Source organism: Podarcis bocagei (genome assembly GCF_964188305.1).
Source record: "Podarcis bocagei genome assembly, chromosome: 16".
Taxonomy (NCBI): Eukaryota; Metazoa; Chordata; class Lepidosauria; order Squamata; family Lacertidae; genus Podarcis; species Podarcis bocagei.
Genome location: NC_138142.1, coordinates 43,719,814 through 43,732,622, shown reverse-complemented (window position 1 = coordinate 43,732,622; position 12,809 = coordinate 43,719,814). Strand labels below are relative to the sequence as shown.

The 12,809-nt window shown below is 47.9% G+C and overlaps 1 protein-coding gene and 1 long non-coding RNA gene across 2 annotated transcripts in view; both read left to right on the top strand.

The window, feature by feature from the left end:
• The window catches only part of LOC308575385, a 47,059-nt gene extending 44,586 nt beyond the window's left edge, over positions 1-2,473 (top strand). Inside the window, exon 2 of the long non-coding RNA XR_014002836.1 lies at positions 2,098-2,473. This is a non-coding gene — a long non-coding RNA (uncharacterized lncRNA). The remainder of the gene's footprint in view (positions 1-2,097) is intronic.
• On the top strand, positions 28-1,608 carry LOC308575266 (uncharacterized protein). Its single transcript, XM_081173928.1, has 2 exons — positions 28-114; positions 1,059-1,608. Exon 2 carries the CDS (start codon positions 1,076-1,078, stop codon positions 1,454-1,456), a length of 381 nt encoding a protein of 126 aa, XP_081030054.1. The 5' UTR covers positions 28-114; positions 1,059-1,075; the 3' UTR covers positions 1,457-1,608.
• Positions 2,474-12,809: the final 10,336 nt, after the last annotated feature.

The window sequence follows — 12,809 nt, the reverse complement described above, 5'->3', positions numbered from 1 at the left end:
CTGAGGGCGCCATTTCGCCGTCGCCGCCTCGGGCTGGAGCGGAGCGGAGCGGCCGGGGCTCCTTCTGCGCCTTCCCTGAAGAGAGGCCTCTCCGTCCCAGGCGGGACTGCGGAAGTAAGTGGCTCCTCCTCCGCCAGGCTCCCTTTTTCCCCGGGCGAGCCTCGTCCTGGCTCGGGGGGGCGAAAAGCCGCCTCGGAAAATACCCCCCCCCGCCCCCCCCCATCACTGACTGACTCAATCAGTCCATCGCCCCAAAGTCTTTTGCTGGAGCGCTTCGCCTCCCACTTCGCATGGCAACTGATTAAGGCTGCTGTAAAAAACACGGCTTCCGTGTCCCGAGTTCCAAATAATAATAATAATAATAATAATAATAGAAAACAACGTGAAAAACTACAGAACCTTTACATAACGCAGTCCTCCTTTATTACGTAGGCATCAAAGAAAGAACAAGCATTTAAACCACCTAAGACACAGGGGAGCTTGTGGAATGATGTTTTTTTAAACCAGCAACTAGAAATAATTTTTGATTTGATTATATTACTAATGTAATTACCTGGACATAGTTGGGGCTGTTTTTTTTTGGGGGGGGGTTAGGGGAAAACTGCATTTGATTGCTTGTATTTGATTATATGTTGTTCTTCTATGCAACTAATGAATGAATGAAATACTTTATTGTCACTTGTTCAACTTGTATACAGTGAGATTACACGAGTGCACCCCCCCCACTCAGCTCTCTTAGTCTTAATTCCCTCGTTTACTGACACCCACCCACCAAACCCGAAACTCAGTTGTCCTGTTGTTATCTTTTCATTCAGCAGCCTAACAGCCCACAGATAGAAGCTGTTCTTTACCCTGTTGGTGCGACTAATCCTGCTTCTGTATCTTCTGTTGCAGGGCAGGGGATTTCTGGGTTTGGGTTTCTGTGTGGTGGGTGGCTGGGGGAATAGTTGAGAAGGGGTTTGCAAGAATCTGGAAGCTTGTGTGTTTTCTAGGAGGTTTGGTGCTTTTGAATTTTTTGGATGTGAAGCACTGATTATTTCTTTTTTGGGTTTGCGAAGGTAGGAGCTGTGCTGCCATGGGGCCCAAGAAGACTGCTGCTGCTGCTGCAGAGGCCGGCGAGAGGAAGCAGGACGACCACGAGCTGACCACCCAGGAGCTGGTCGAACTGCAGGCAGAGGCTGCGCAGGAGCAGGCCTTGCTGGAAGAGGAACGGCTGTCCTCCGAAAAACTGAGGGACATTTGCCAGAAGTGGGAGGAGGTGCAGGCTTTTGCACAGCAGCACCACTCTGACAAGGACCAGACCCGTGACGCTGGGAACACTTATGATATGAGGATCATGTCGCATTTCAGGGAGGTGCTGAAAAGGCGGATGAAGCAGCAGACCATGGACAGGTTCTTCAGCAAGAAGCAAAGAGTGGAAGAGGAGCCTTCTTCGAGTTGTCCCCCAGAGTCTTAGAAAATGTATGTACAGTACTTTACACTCTGGTGCTTTTTAAATGCTTTTCTGTCATGTTTAGAAACTGAAATTATTGTTCCTTCAATTTTTGAAATGCTCTTTACAGTATGTGTGACTTTAAAGGGCACTTAATAAACTCTTCTTGTACCAAATTTGGCTTTGTTTGGACTTTTTTTGACCATAGGAACACATTAATTGATTTTCAATGCATTCCTATGGGAATCCGTGATTCGCAAGACGAAAAAACTCGCAGAATGAATTAATTTCGTCTTGCGAGGTACCACTGTGCTTCAGTTTAAGAACAGTTTCAGGTTAAGAACCGACCTCCAGAACGAATTAAGTACGTAACCAGAGGTACCACTGTACTGTCCCACCATCTTGTCCTCTGTCGTCCCCTTCTCCTTGTGCCCTCCATCTTTCCCAACATCAGGGTCTTTTCCAGGGAGTCAACCATATGTCAGGAGTGCTCTGATGGTGTTTCCTGCTTGGCAGGGGGTTGGACTCGATGGCCCTTGTGGTCTCTTCCAACTCTTATGATTCTATGATTCTCTTCTTGTGAGATGGCCAAAGTCTTGGAGCCTCAGCTTCAGGATCTGTCCTTTCAGTGAGCAATGAGGGCTGATTTCCTTCAGAATGGAGAGGTTTCTTCGGCGATCAGCCTTCTTTATGGTCCAGCTCTAACTTCCATACATCACTACTGGGAAAACCATAGCTTGCACTATACGAACCTTTGGTGGCAAGGTGATGTCTCTGCTTTTTAAGATGCTGTCTAGGTTTGTCATTGCTTTTCTCCCAAGAAGCAGGCCTCTTTTAATTTTGTGACTGCTCTCACCATCTGCAGTGATCATGGAACCCAAGAAATTTAAATCTCTCACTGCCCCCATTTCTTCCCCTACTGTTTGCCAGGAGGTGATGGCACCAGTGGCCATGATCTTCGTTTTTTTGATGTTGAGCTTCAGACCATATTTTGCACTCCCCTCTTTTACCTTCATTAAAAGGTTCTTTAATTCCTCCTCACTTCCTGCCAAGTGTTTTATCTGGAGATACTGCCAGTGAGCTTTTGTAGGTAATCTGTATTTGTCTCTTAGGATGGACTATGTTTAAAATTCATCCTTTTCGTTTATCAACTGGTCTAATGTTAATATACCGAAATTCATCCATCTCTCCCATATTACCATTTCTTTCCTGATTTTAAAGACAGGTTTCCCCACAAAGTCATTTTATTGTGGGAGAAAAGGTCAAATTTATATTTTTTGGACATGTGGTATCATTCTAACTGATGTTATTGTTTCAATAGCATCTTGAGTATTAATGTATGTATTTAGATCCAAGTGCTACCCATTTTTCTAGAGGTGCTACATAGGAATATTCCAAAGCAGCCCTATTTGGACAGTTGTTTTCAGTTATGGGTCTCCAGGATTGTCTACCTGACGGCAAATATACTTGGTGATACATTTCTAAGTCTGGGATCCAAAATCCTCCTCCTTTTATCAGTATCTGCATTTTTTGCATAGATATTCTTGGAACTGAAGAGCCCCAAAGGCATTTTCTAAACAAAGATTTAATTTTGAGAAAGTATTTGCTCGGTATGTGAATTGGAATTCCTCTTAAGATATAAACTAGGTACAGTGGTGCCCCGCAAGACGAATGACTCGCAAGACAAAAAACTCGCTAGACGAAAGGTTTTTTCATTCGCGATTTGCCTCGCAAGACGAATTCCCCTATGGGCTTGCTTCGCAAGACGAAAACGTCTTGCGACTTTGTTAAACCGTTTAAACCGTGCTTCGCAAGAAGAAAAATTCGCTAGACGGCAAAAATTGCGGAACGAATTAATTTCGTCTTGCGGGGCACCACTGTATTATGTTCATTTTAAGAGCATTGACTTTTCTCCAAAGGGTCAGGTTCAATGACTCCCATCCAGTCCTTTTCTTCTTTAAAAATGTTTAGGGGTACTCTCATTCTACTACTCATATTGAAATATTGCTCCTCAATGAGGCCAAAAATAGATTCACAAAATGTTTAGGGGTGTGCATACCCCAGAAAAAAGCACTTATACCACCACCTGTCGATGTCTATTGATACTTCATGGTATATTTTGTTGTTGTTTAATGACACTAATTTAGATAAGTCTCATGGTGTTAATGTGTCTAGATTTTTAATGTTGTCTTTGCAAACATGAAACTGGTATTGTTTAAACCAGGGCTTTTTTTCTGGGGGGACGCAGGGGTGGGTGGGTGTGTTTCTCTACTTGCCCCTGGAACACCCCAAAGAGGGTGAGAAGGTGCAAGGGGGCAGCCCAGGGGCAAGTAGAGGAGTGCCTCCGCCCACCCCCTCCTGTCCATGAACATCTAGTGAGCAGTGGGTGCACCGTGGTGGCAGCTTCTTCACTCTGCCTAATCAGGGAGCTGGCCCTGCCACACTGTTCAACTTCAAGATAAGGAAAGCTGGTCAAAGTCATTGACAACCCTCGCTTAAATGTACATTCATGTACAGCCCCCCTCCCAAACCACTCCATAGAATAAGGGTCAGCAAACTTTTTCAGCAGGGGGCCGGTCCACTGTCCCTCAGACCTTGTGGGGGGCGGACTATTTTTTTTTGGGGGGGGGCGAGAAAAAAGAATGAATTCCTATGCCCCACAAATAACCCAGAGATGCATTTTAAATAAAAAGACACATTCTACTCATGTAAAAACACGCTGATTCCCGGACCGTCTGCGGGCTGGATTTAGAAGGCGATTGGGCCGGATCCGGCCTCCGGGCCTTAGTTTGCCTAGCCATGCCATAGACTGATAGAACTGCAGTGTTGAAAGAGACCCTAAGGGCCATCTAGTCTAAACCCCTTCAATGCAGGAACCGCAGATGAGCTTGCGTTCAAGGGAGAGGTATAGAAGGTTCAGCTCCAGGGATTCTGGCCGGGGGAGCCATGGAGGTTGAAGGGAAAGGAGAGGGCATTAAGTGGAGGGCGTGTGGCTCACAGAAGCTGGAAGGGACCCCCAAGAGTCATCTAGTCAACCCCCTGCCATGTGGGAATCCACCAAGTGCCTGAGGAAGCTGCCTGCCATGGCTTGGACCAGAGGGACTGGCCCCCACCCCCGCCCCCTCCTCAGGAAGCCAGGACCCTCTGCAACACACCACATCCCCTCCCCCCCCCACCGAAAATGAAGAGGAACCCGAGAGGCCTCTTGCATCCCTACTTACCTGGCCAGCGCCCACGTCAACCACCTGGCGGCACCCCGTGAGCTCACTCAGCCGTTTCACCATCTACGGGGGAAACGGGAGTCAGGGAGGCCCCTGTGGAGCTGCCCACTCAGGGAGCGAAGGTGGAGGGAGCCCCTGGTGGCTTCTGCGAGGGGCAGCGGCTGCTTTCCAGGAGAGGGATAGGAGGAGGATGGGCGGAAGCAGCAGGAGAGGAAACCAGGTGTGGCTGGAGGAGGAGGTGGAAGGGAGTGTGCAAAGGTAAGAAAATAATAATAATAACAAATGTGTATCTTGCTTTTCCCCTGACTCAGGGCAGCTTACAGATAACATAAGAACAGCTGAAAACATATGGGGCAGAAAATAAAAATAAAACAAGCATTAACAGAATTAAAACTATGTATGTATATGTATGTACAGTCATACTTCGGGTTACAGATGCTTCAGGTTGCGCACTGCCCCATACCCGGAAGGAGCGGAACGGCTTACTTCCGGGTTTCAGCACATGTGCAGAAGCGCTAAATTGCTCTTTGTGCATGTGCAGAAGTGCCAAATTGTGACCCGTGCATGCATTGCAAATGTGCCTCCTGCACGGATCACGTTCGCAACCCGAGTGTCCACTGTATATATGTCTCTATCTCATCAGATGTCAAGAAAATAAACTACTATCCAACTTTTAGAAGACATCTGAAGTGAAGTTTTCAATGTTTGAAGTTTTATTCTGTTTTTAATGTTCTGTTGAAAGCCGCCCAGAGTGGCTGGCGAAACCCAGCCAGATGGGCAGGGTAGAAATAATAAATTGTCATCATCATCATCTATCAATGCATGTTCTGTTAAAAACACAATCGCAATAAAAATGGCACATTAAAAGCAACATTAAAAACAAATCCCTGCAGGAAAAATCCAAGGAAGTCATAGCTGACTTGTGGATCTCTCTGCCTCAGGAGGCAGCAATGGCCACCAGGACCAGGGGCTCTGTTTTGCCTCCACGGTCAGGAGGCAGATGTGCTTCTGTATGCCAGTTGCTGCTTGGCCGCCTGGAGGCTGGGCTCGCCCTTTGGCCTGATCCAGCAGCCAGGCTCTTCTGACGTCCTCATGGAACCTCCAGGTGCAGAGGCAGTCTATCTCGATTCCTCGCTTCTTGGGAATTGACTAGGTGGGGCACTGGCTGGAATCTGATCCAGGGGCTTTTACGCGTAGCTGTCAACCTTCCCTTTTTTTGCGGGAAATTCCATTATTCCAGCGCCATTTCCCGCTGCTATCCCGCATTGTTAGATATCCCGTAGACTGTTGATCCCTTATTTTCAAATCTGAAAGTTGACAGCTATGCTTTTACGCTCCATGAATGAGTAAATACAGGGTCTGGCAGAAGCCGCTCTCCTTTATTGAAAGGGGGTTTTATGGCAGCTGGAACTCAGCGTTCTTTGTAGAGCCTCCACGAAGGTCTGCCGGGTGGCTCTCGATTTTGCTTATGAAAATTCTATATATTTATTATTTTGGGGTTTTTCTCTCTAATGGCCGTGTCTCTTTCTGTTGCAACTGAGCTGCCTTGTAGGGAAACGTTTCAGGAAACCACACGGGCAAATTCTGAATCGATGGGCTGCAAAACAAAACAAGGCGGCTTCTGGGAGAGCGCAGAGGAGCCGAGGCTGGGCGGATCAGTTGGCAACCCTCCTCCCGCCCGAGGGCCAATGGAACGAGCCAAACGCCCCCCCGCGCCTGCGCAGTCGTAACCGGCTCCGAAGGAAAGGCAGAGCATGCGCACTTTGCCCCGTCGGTCCGCTGTGCTTCGATGGGGCCCCTTCGGCTCCCTCCCTCCCTCCCTTCTCGGAGAAGCGGACATAGAGATACGTCATATCCCTGGGGAGGGGGGAGAAGGAGGAGCGAGAACGAACCGCCTCAGTATCGCAGAGAGAGAGGGATTTTGTGTGAGGGAAGGAAATCACCACAAACTTCCGGTCCGGTCTGAAACGGAAGCTGTTGGCCTGGGGGGGGGTTGGACGCTCTATCTCATGGAACGTCTATGGTCCGCGTTCCTCCAGCAAGCCCCGCCCTACTCCCAGCTGGGCTCCTTCCTGTGCTTGTTCCTAGGGGGGCCTTCTCCGATGGAATAATAATAATAATAATAATAATAATAATAATAATAATAATAATAATAATAATAATAATAATAATAATAATAATAAAATTTATACCCCGCCCATCTGGCTGGGCTTCCCCAGCCGCTCTGGGCAGCATCCGACAAAGTATTAAAATACAGCAAGGCATCAAACCTTAAAAGCTTCGCTAAACAGGAGCCGCCTTCTCCAGGCTGAAGCTGTGAAACGAGGAGAATTCCATAGCGTTGGGCCAAGTTCTGTGCAAATGCTTCCTCGGCGCAGCTGCCAACGTTTCCCTTTTATAAAGGGAAATCCCCTTATTCCGAGTAGGATTCCTCGCAAGAAAAGGGAAAAGTGGGCAGCTATGCTTCCTGGGCTGGGGGGAGGCAAAGAAAGTTCCATTCCTCCCTTCCTTCCTTCTCCGAGCTGACCCTCCCTTCTGATGCTGGTGGGAGGGGGCACTGGAAATGGGGCCCTAATAAAAGTGAGGAGGGGTCGGACTCGTCTCTTTGCAAGAGCAGCTTTGCTTGCAAGCACAGGTCCGGCTTCTTCGCCGCTTTGCTTTGGGTTTCGCCTCGGTCTTGCCTCTTTCCTTGAAACCCTCCGACCTAGCGGGGGTCCCGGAATCCCCCTAAGGACTGGAGAGCAGCCGGTGAGCATTTGGGGTTCTTTTCCATTCCTTCCTTCTCTGAGCCGTGACCTCCTGCTATCCTGCCTTCCTCTTCTCTGGAAGAAGGGGCGCCCCCCGCCATCCCCCCTCCTCCTCCTCCATCATCTCGCCACCCCCCCCCCCAGTCCTGGACAAGGCGCTTGGACTAGATTAGGGTTGTCATGTTCCCCAAGGGGGAAATCTCTGCAGCTGTTAAAACCCCCAACAAAACAATGAATGGGGGGGGGGAGCCCCAAAGAACTCAGGGGCGCAGGATGCGGAAAAGGACTGCGGGTGGGGAGCCTCGTCCCAGGCAGAACTTTTGGGGCAGGTTGCCCCGGGTCTCTTTTTCCGAAGGGATGGGGGGTCGTTTTGCACATTGCGGGGCGATCCCCTTTCTGACTCGGTGACGCAGGCGCGCGAGAAACATCCCTCCCCCAAAAGATAACTCTCTCCCCCCCCCCCCCGGTCCTTGCAACGGGGAGCTCTGCCCATGGACAGCCTTGCCTGGGAGCGCGCAAGGCGTCTCCAAAACGTGCTCGCGTTGGGACCAAATCCAGCCGGCATGACTCATGGTCCTGGAAGAAAGCAGATCAGTCCGCACCGCTCCAGACTTGATTCGTTTCTTCCTTGTCCTGCGATCCTGCCCTCCTCCTCCATCTCGCCGCCCCTCCAGTCTCCAGTACATGCCTCCCATTGGTTTGGCGGATCAGGAGCCGCAGAAGCGCGCGGCTCATTGGCCGCCGCCTTCCCTTTCTTGCCCGTCCCTTTTCTCTCTGCACATGAGTCATGTGCCTTGGAAAAGCAAACTTTCGCTCCGGCACACCATGCCGGGTTTCCCATTCTTGCACTTGCGCTTTTTTTCCTCTCTCTCTCTCTCCCTTCTTCCCCCTGCAGAGGCGAGAGCGGGGGTCTCCGATCTGCAAAGGTAAGAGCGTAGCGCCTCGGCTGCGAAGAAAGTTTGCAAGGAACGTCACACACTGATGTTGGGTGGATAGATAGGAGATAGATAGATAGATAGATAGATAGATAGATAGATAGATAGATTCCTGTAGCACCTTAGAGACCAGCAAAGCTGTCAACGTTTCGCTTTTCTCAAGGGAAGTTCCCTTACTCCTAATAGGATTCCTCGCAAGAAAAGGGAAAAGTGGACAGCTATAATGCACACTTCTTCAGATACACTCTCTATATAAGGGTCTGGCGACTTCTGTTTCAGTGTATCTGGAGAAGTGTGCATGCACACGAAAGCTCATACCAAGAACAAACTTAGCTGGTCTCTAAGGTGCTACTGGAAGGAATTTTATTTTTTGCAGTTCGGAGAAAAGGCTCATGCAACTCTCTGCAATGCAGGAAATCGTTTTGCCTTGAGTCTCGCTCTCCCTACGGAGCTCCCTCTTGCATGTGGCTGTGATGGCTCTCAAACTTAATCAACTGTTTGTTTGGTGTTTTGTCTGGAATGTTTTTTACTGGATTAATATTAGGTGTTTGCCGCCCTAAGACCGGTCTTGGCCGGGGAGGGTGGGATGTAAATAAAACATTATTATTATTATTATTATTATTATTATTATTATTATTATTATTATTATTATTACTAAAAGGGGTTTAGGCAAATTCATGGAGGAGGAGAGGGCTGTGGGTGGCAACTAGGCAAGAGAGCTTTGTGCTACTGTATCTCCTTTTTCAGTCTGAGGCTGCAGCCTCAGATAACTCTCTGAATGAGAGTTGAAGGAAACTTGGAAGGCAGGTGCCGGAGGGCAGAGTGGCAGCAGAGTGGTATTGTCTTTCCACTCTGGGGTTTCTCTCTCATTGCAACAGCTCCAGTCCATTCTTGGCTGTTTGCAGGACCATTTATATCACGCCACCCAACGCCAGTGAAACAGTGACGTCTCTCAAGAAGTGTGCATGCACATAAAAACTTATACCAAGAACAAACTTAGTTGGTCTCTAAAGTGCTACTGGACAATTATTTTTTTTATATATTTTTCCACCCAACATCAGTGTGTGACGTTTCTTCTCCTGTTCCCAGCTGGTCTCTCCCCCCCCCCCCCCCAGTTTCATCATCCGGTAGCTCAGCTCATTGAAATGGGAAAACACCAGCCTTCTGTGCAGCTTTGGACAAGAGCGGAGCTTCTGGTATAAGGCTAGCTTCCCTTTGTGGTGCTGTGTGGCAGCTTTTACATTGCCGCCACCACCTCCAAGCTCCTCCCCCCATCGCAGGCACCACCAGTGTTATGTACTGAAGTTCTCACCCTGGGCCAGCAGGGGGATACTGTAGATAGTTATGCAAATGAAGGATCGAAAGTGATGTTCAGTGATTGGATAGTTTTAGAAAGTTGCTACAGTAACGTTGTACTGGAGCTCTATATAAGCAGGCTGACTGAGCCCTTCAGCTCAGTTCTGTTCTGGCCTCTGAATGAACAAGAGCTGTTTGAAGAATCGCTGTGTCGTCTGATATGTTCACCCACAACTTAACAACCAGCACTCCCAACAGCTGCTCATGGAGGGGCAGCAGGGGTGGGTGGTTCCCCCCTCTCTCATAATATTTTTTTATTGTTTTTTACAAATATTTCCATCATAACGTCAATTTTACAAATAAAATAAAAAACAGTTGGCTATATTAGCTGGAACTTCCCTCATCCTCGACTAATGGTTTTCCAACTTAATCTCTAATATGCATTTTGTAAATAATAAATAATTTTTTATTTATACCACGCCCTTCCCGGTTCAGAAAACCGGGCTCAGGGCGGCTAACAACAAATTTAAAACACTTAATTGATGCAACAAAAAACAGCATAAAATGCAGTATAAAATGTGAATAACAATAAATTCAGAATTCAAAAATCAATTTGGGGGAATCCATCCAATAAACATTAGATGATTGCCAGGGCTAGCTGGCTAAATTAGTCCCATTTGGGCCAGTGAGGAGACCAGGGGAGAATTAGCTGTGGGATCCCAGAGCAGGTAATCTTCATAAAAAGGGGAGAGGGCGTTTTTTCGGGTGGCAGACTGCTAAAACCTGGAAGTACCGGAATGGGTCACTTCCAGATTTCGGCGGGTGCACATGCGCAGAAGTGCTAAATTGCCCTTTGCGCGTGCGCAGAAGCGCTAAATTGCAATCCATGCATGCTCAGACACAGGTCCTCCAAGACCGTGATGAACAATAATGGAGGTAACGGACAACTCTGCCAGGTACCTTTTGTAATTTCTAGGCGTGGGTGGGTTTCTCTACTTGCCCCTGGACCACCCCAAGGAAGCAAGGGGGCAGGCCAGGGCCAAGTAGAGGAGTCCAGGAGCAGCGTCCGGAGTGCTGGTGAGCAGGGGGCACACTGGGCTGGCAGCCCTGACCTGGGGCAGCTTGCCACCCAGGCAGGTTTCTTGACTCTGCCTAATCAGGGAGCTGGCCCTGCCCCACTTTTCAACTTCAAAACGAGGAAAGCTGGTCAAAGTCATTGACACCCTTGCTTATCCGGACCCCCCCCCCATTGAATCATAGAACTGCAAAGTTGGAAGGGGTCCTGTGGGTCAACCCCCTGCAATACAGGAATCTCAACTGAACTATGCTCGGAGTCGAGAGTGGATTTCATGCTCTTTAGTGGTGAGGAGGAATGGAAGTTCCCCCAGGATGTCTGCTTTATATACATTATTTACACCACGGGCCCCACGTGATTGGCTAATTCCGGGATTTTCCTGTAGGCCAATCAGGTTGCGGATTCCCTTCCATCTGGAGCTGGATTGGGTGGCTCCTGTGGACCAATCAGACTGCTGCATTCTGGATCCTATTGTTCTAGGACCAATCAGACTGCTGCATTCTGGACCCTATTGTTCTAGGACCAATCAGACTGCAGCATTCTGAATCCTATTGTTCTAGGACCAATCAGACTGCTGCCTTTTGGATCCTATTGTTCTAGGACCAATCAGACTGCTGCATTCTGGATCCTATTGTTCTAGGACCAATCAGACTGCTGCATTCTGGACCCTATTGTTCTAGGACCAATCAGACTGCAGCATTCTGAATCCTATTGTTCTAGGACCAATCAGACTGCTGCCTTTTGGATCCTGTTCAACTCAGTACATAACATCAACTATCACACCCAAGGAATACGGAGAGGTGAATCATGAACTAAACAACTCTGTAGATGGCTTGCTTGCGAAAATTTGTTCACAGTAATGTAGGACATTTCAACTCCTTCTAATACATGGAATCTTGAATAATATCTACAATGCAAAAATTTCAATAACAATGACAGACGCAGCTCACTATTTCGAAGCCAAACAGTCCAGGTATTCCTAAAATAATTCTGTGAGAATGACTATGTATACTTGTGGTGGTGCGATTCCAACGGAACTCTGACGACGAGAGACCCAGATTTCAATCTCTGTTTTGTGAATCTCCTTCTGGTCGGCCCGAATAGGGACTCTAAATGATGCCTGACTTGCTTATAAGAAGTTATTCATTATATAGTAGTTCCTTGAGATTCATTCTGGGGAATGTATATGGGAGAACAACAGCATGAACCAGAACAGATGTAGCCTTTGGTGGGGCCAGGACAAGTTCCCCGTGCTGGGGTTAAGCCTGTTGAATGGTTTCTTTAAATGTAAAGGTTCATCATTGTTCCACTCCATGTGTATGTCTTTAAGGGGCCGGAGCAAGGGCCAGAGAAAACTAACGAGACCCAGCTTTACAGCTGTGAAACATAGCAGGTGCTGCTGAGTTGTATTTGATTAAGGTGTGTCAGCATTTGGGTAGAGTATATAAGGAGCAGCACCTAGCTCTCCCATTACCCTGGGGGATGGGTTGGTGGTTGGGTCATGTTTGTTTGTTAATATACTTAGTGTAAATGGAGTTTTTGTTTTTCTTATTAAAACCTTCTTTAAGTTATTTTTGAGTCCTTTCTTTTTAATGCATGATCTCCCCAGCAAGCTCTCTGCAGCGTCACTATACTGCAAAAAGCCAACATCTTTGGTTATGGGCCCAGCTGCTGAGTGGATGACTGCATATTGTTGGACTCTGAGAAAGGTTTGAAAACTCCTGCTCCTGTTAGCGTAGTTTTTGTGGGTCTGGAAGAGTTCCAGAATGGTTGACCGGGTTCTAGAAGCTGAGAAGGCTCTGGTCTTCCCACAGCTGACAGATGAGAACTATAGTTTATGGTCTTTTCGGGTGGAGGCGCTTTTGACCTCTAGAGAAGTATGGACCTATGTAACTGATGACCCTCCTGACCCTGTAACTAATGCTTGGTCGAAAGGAGATGCAAAAGCCAGGGCGATAATTAATTTGGCAGTCAGCGACCAGCAAGTAGTCTATATAAGAAATAAGAAAACTGCCAAAGAAATGTGGGACAGTCTTGCAGCAGTGCATGTTAGAAAAGAGTCAGCGTCTGCATTGACGTTTTTCAAGCAGTTGTACCAGACGA

What these genes read in the sequence shown, in the direction of transcription:
- LOC308575266 (XM_081173928.1), top strand. Translation starts at nt 1,076, where the DNA reads ATGGGGCCCAAGAAGACTGCTGCTGCTGCTGCAGAGGCCGGCGAGAGG.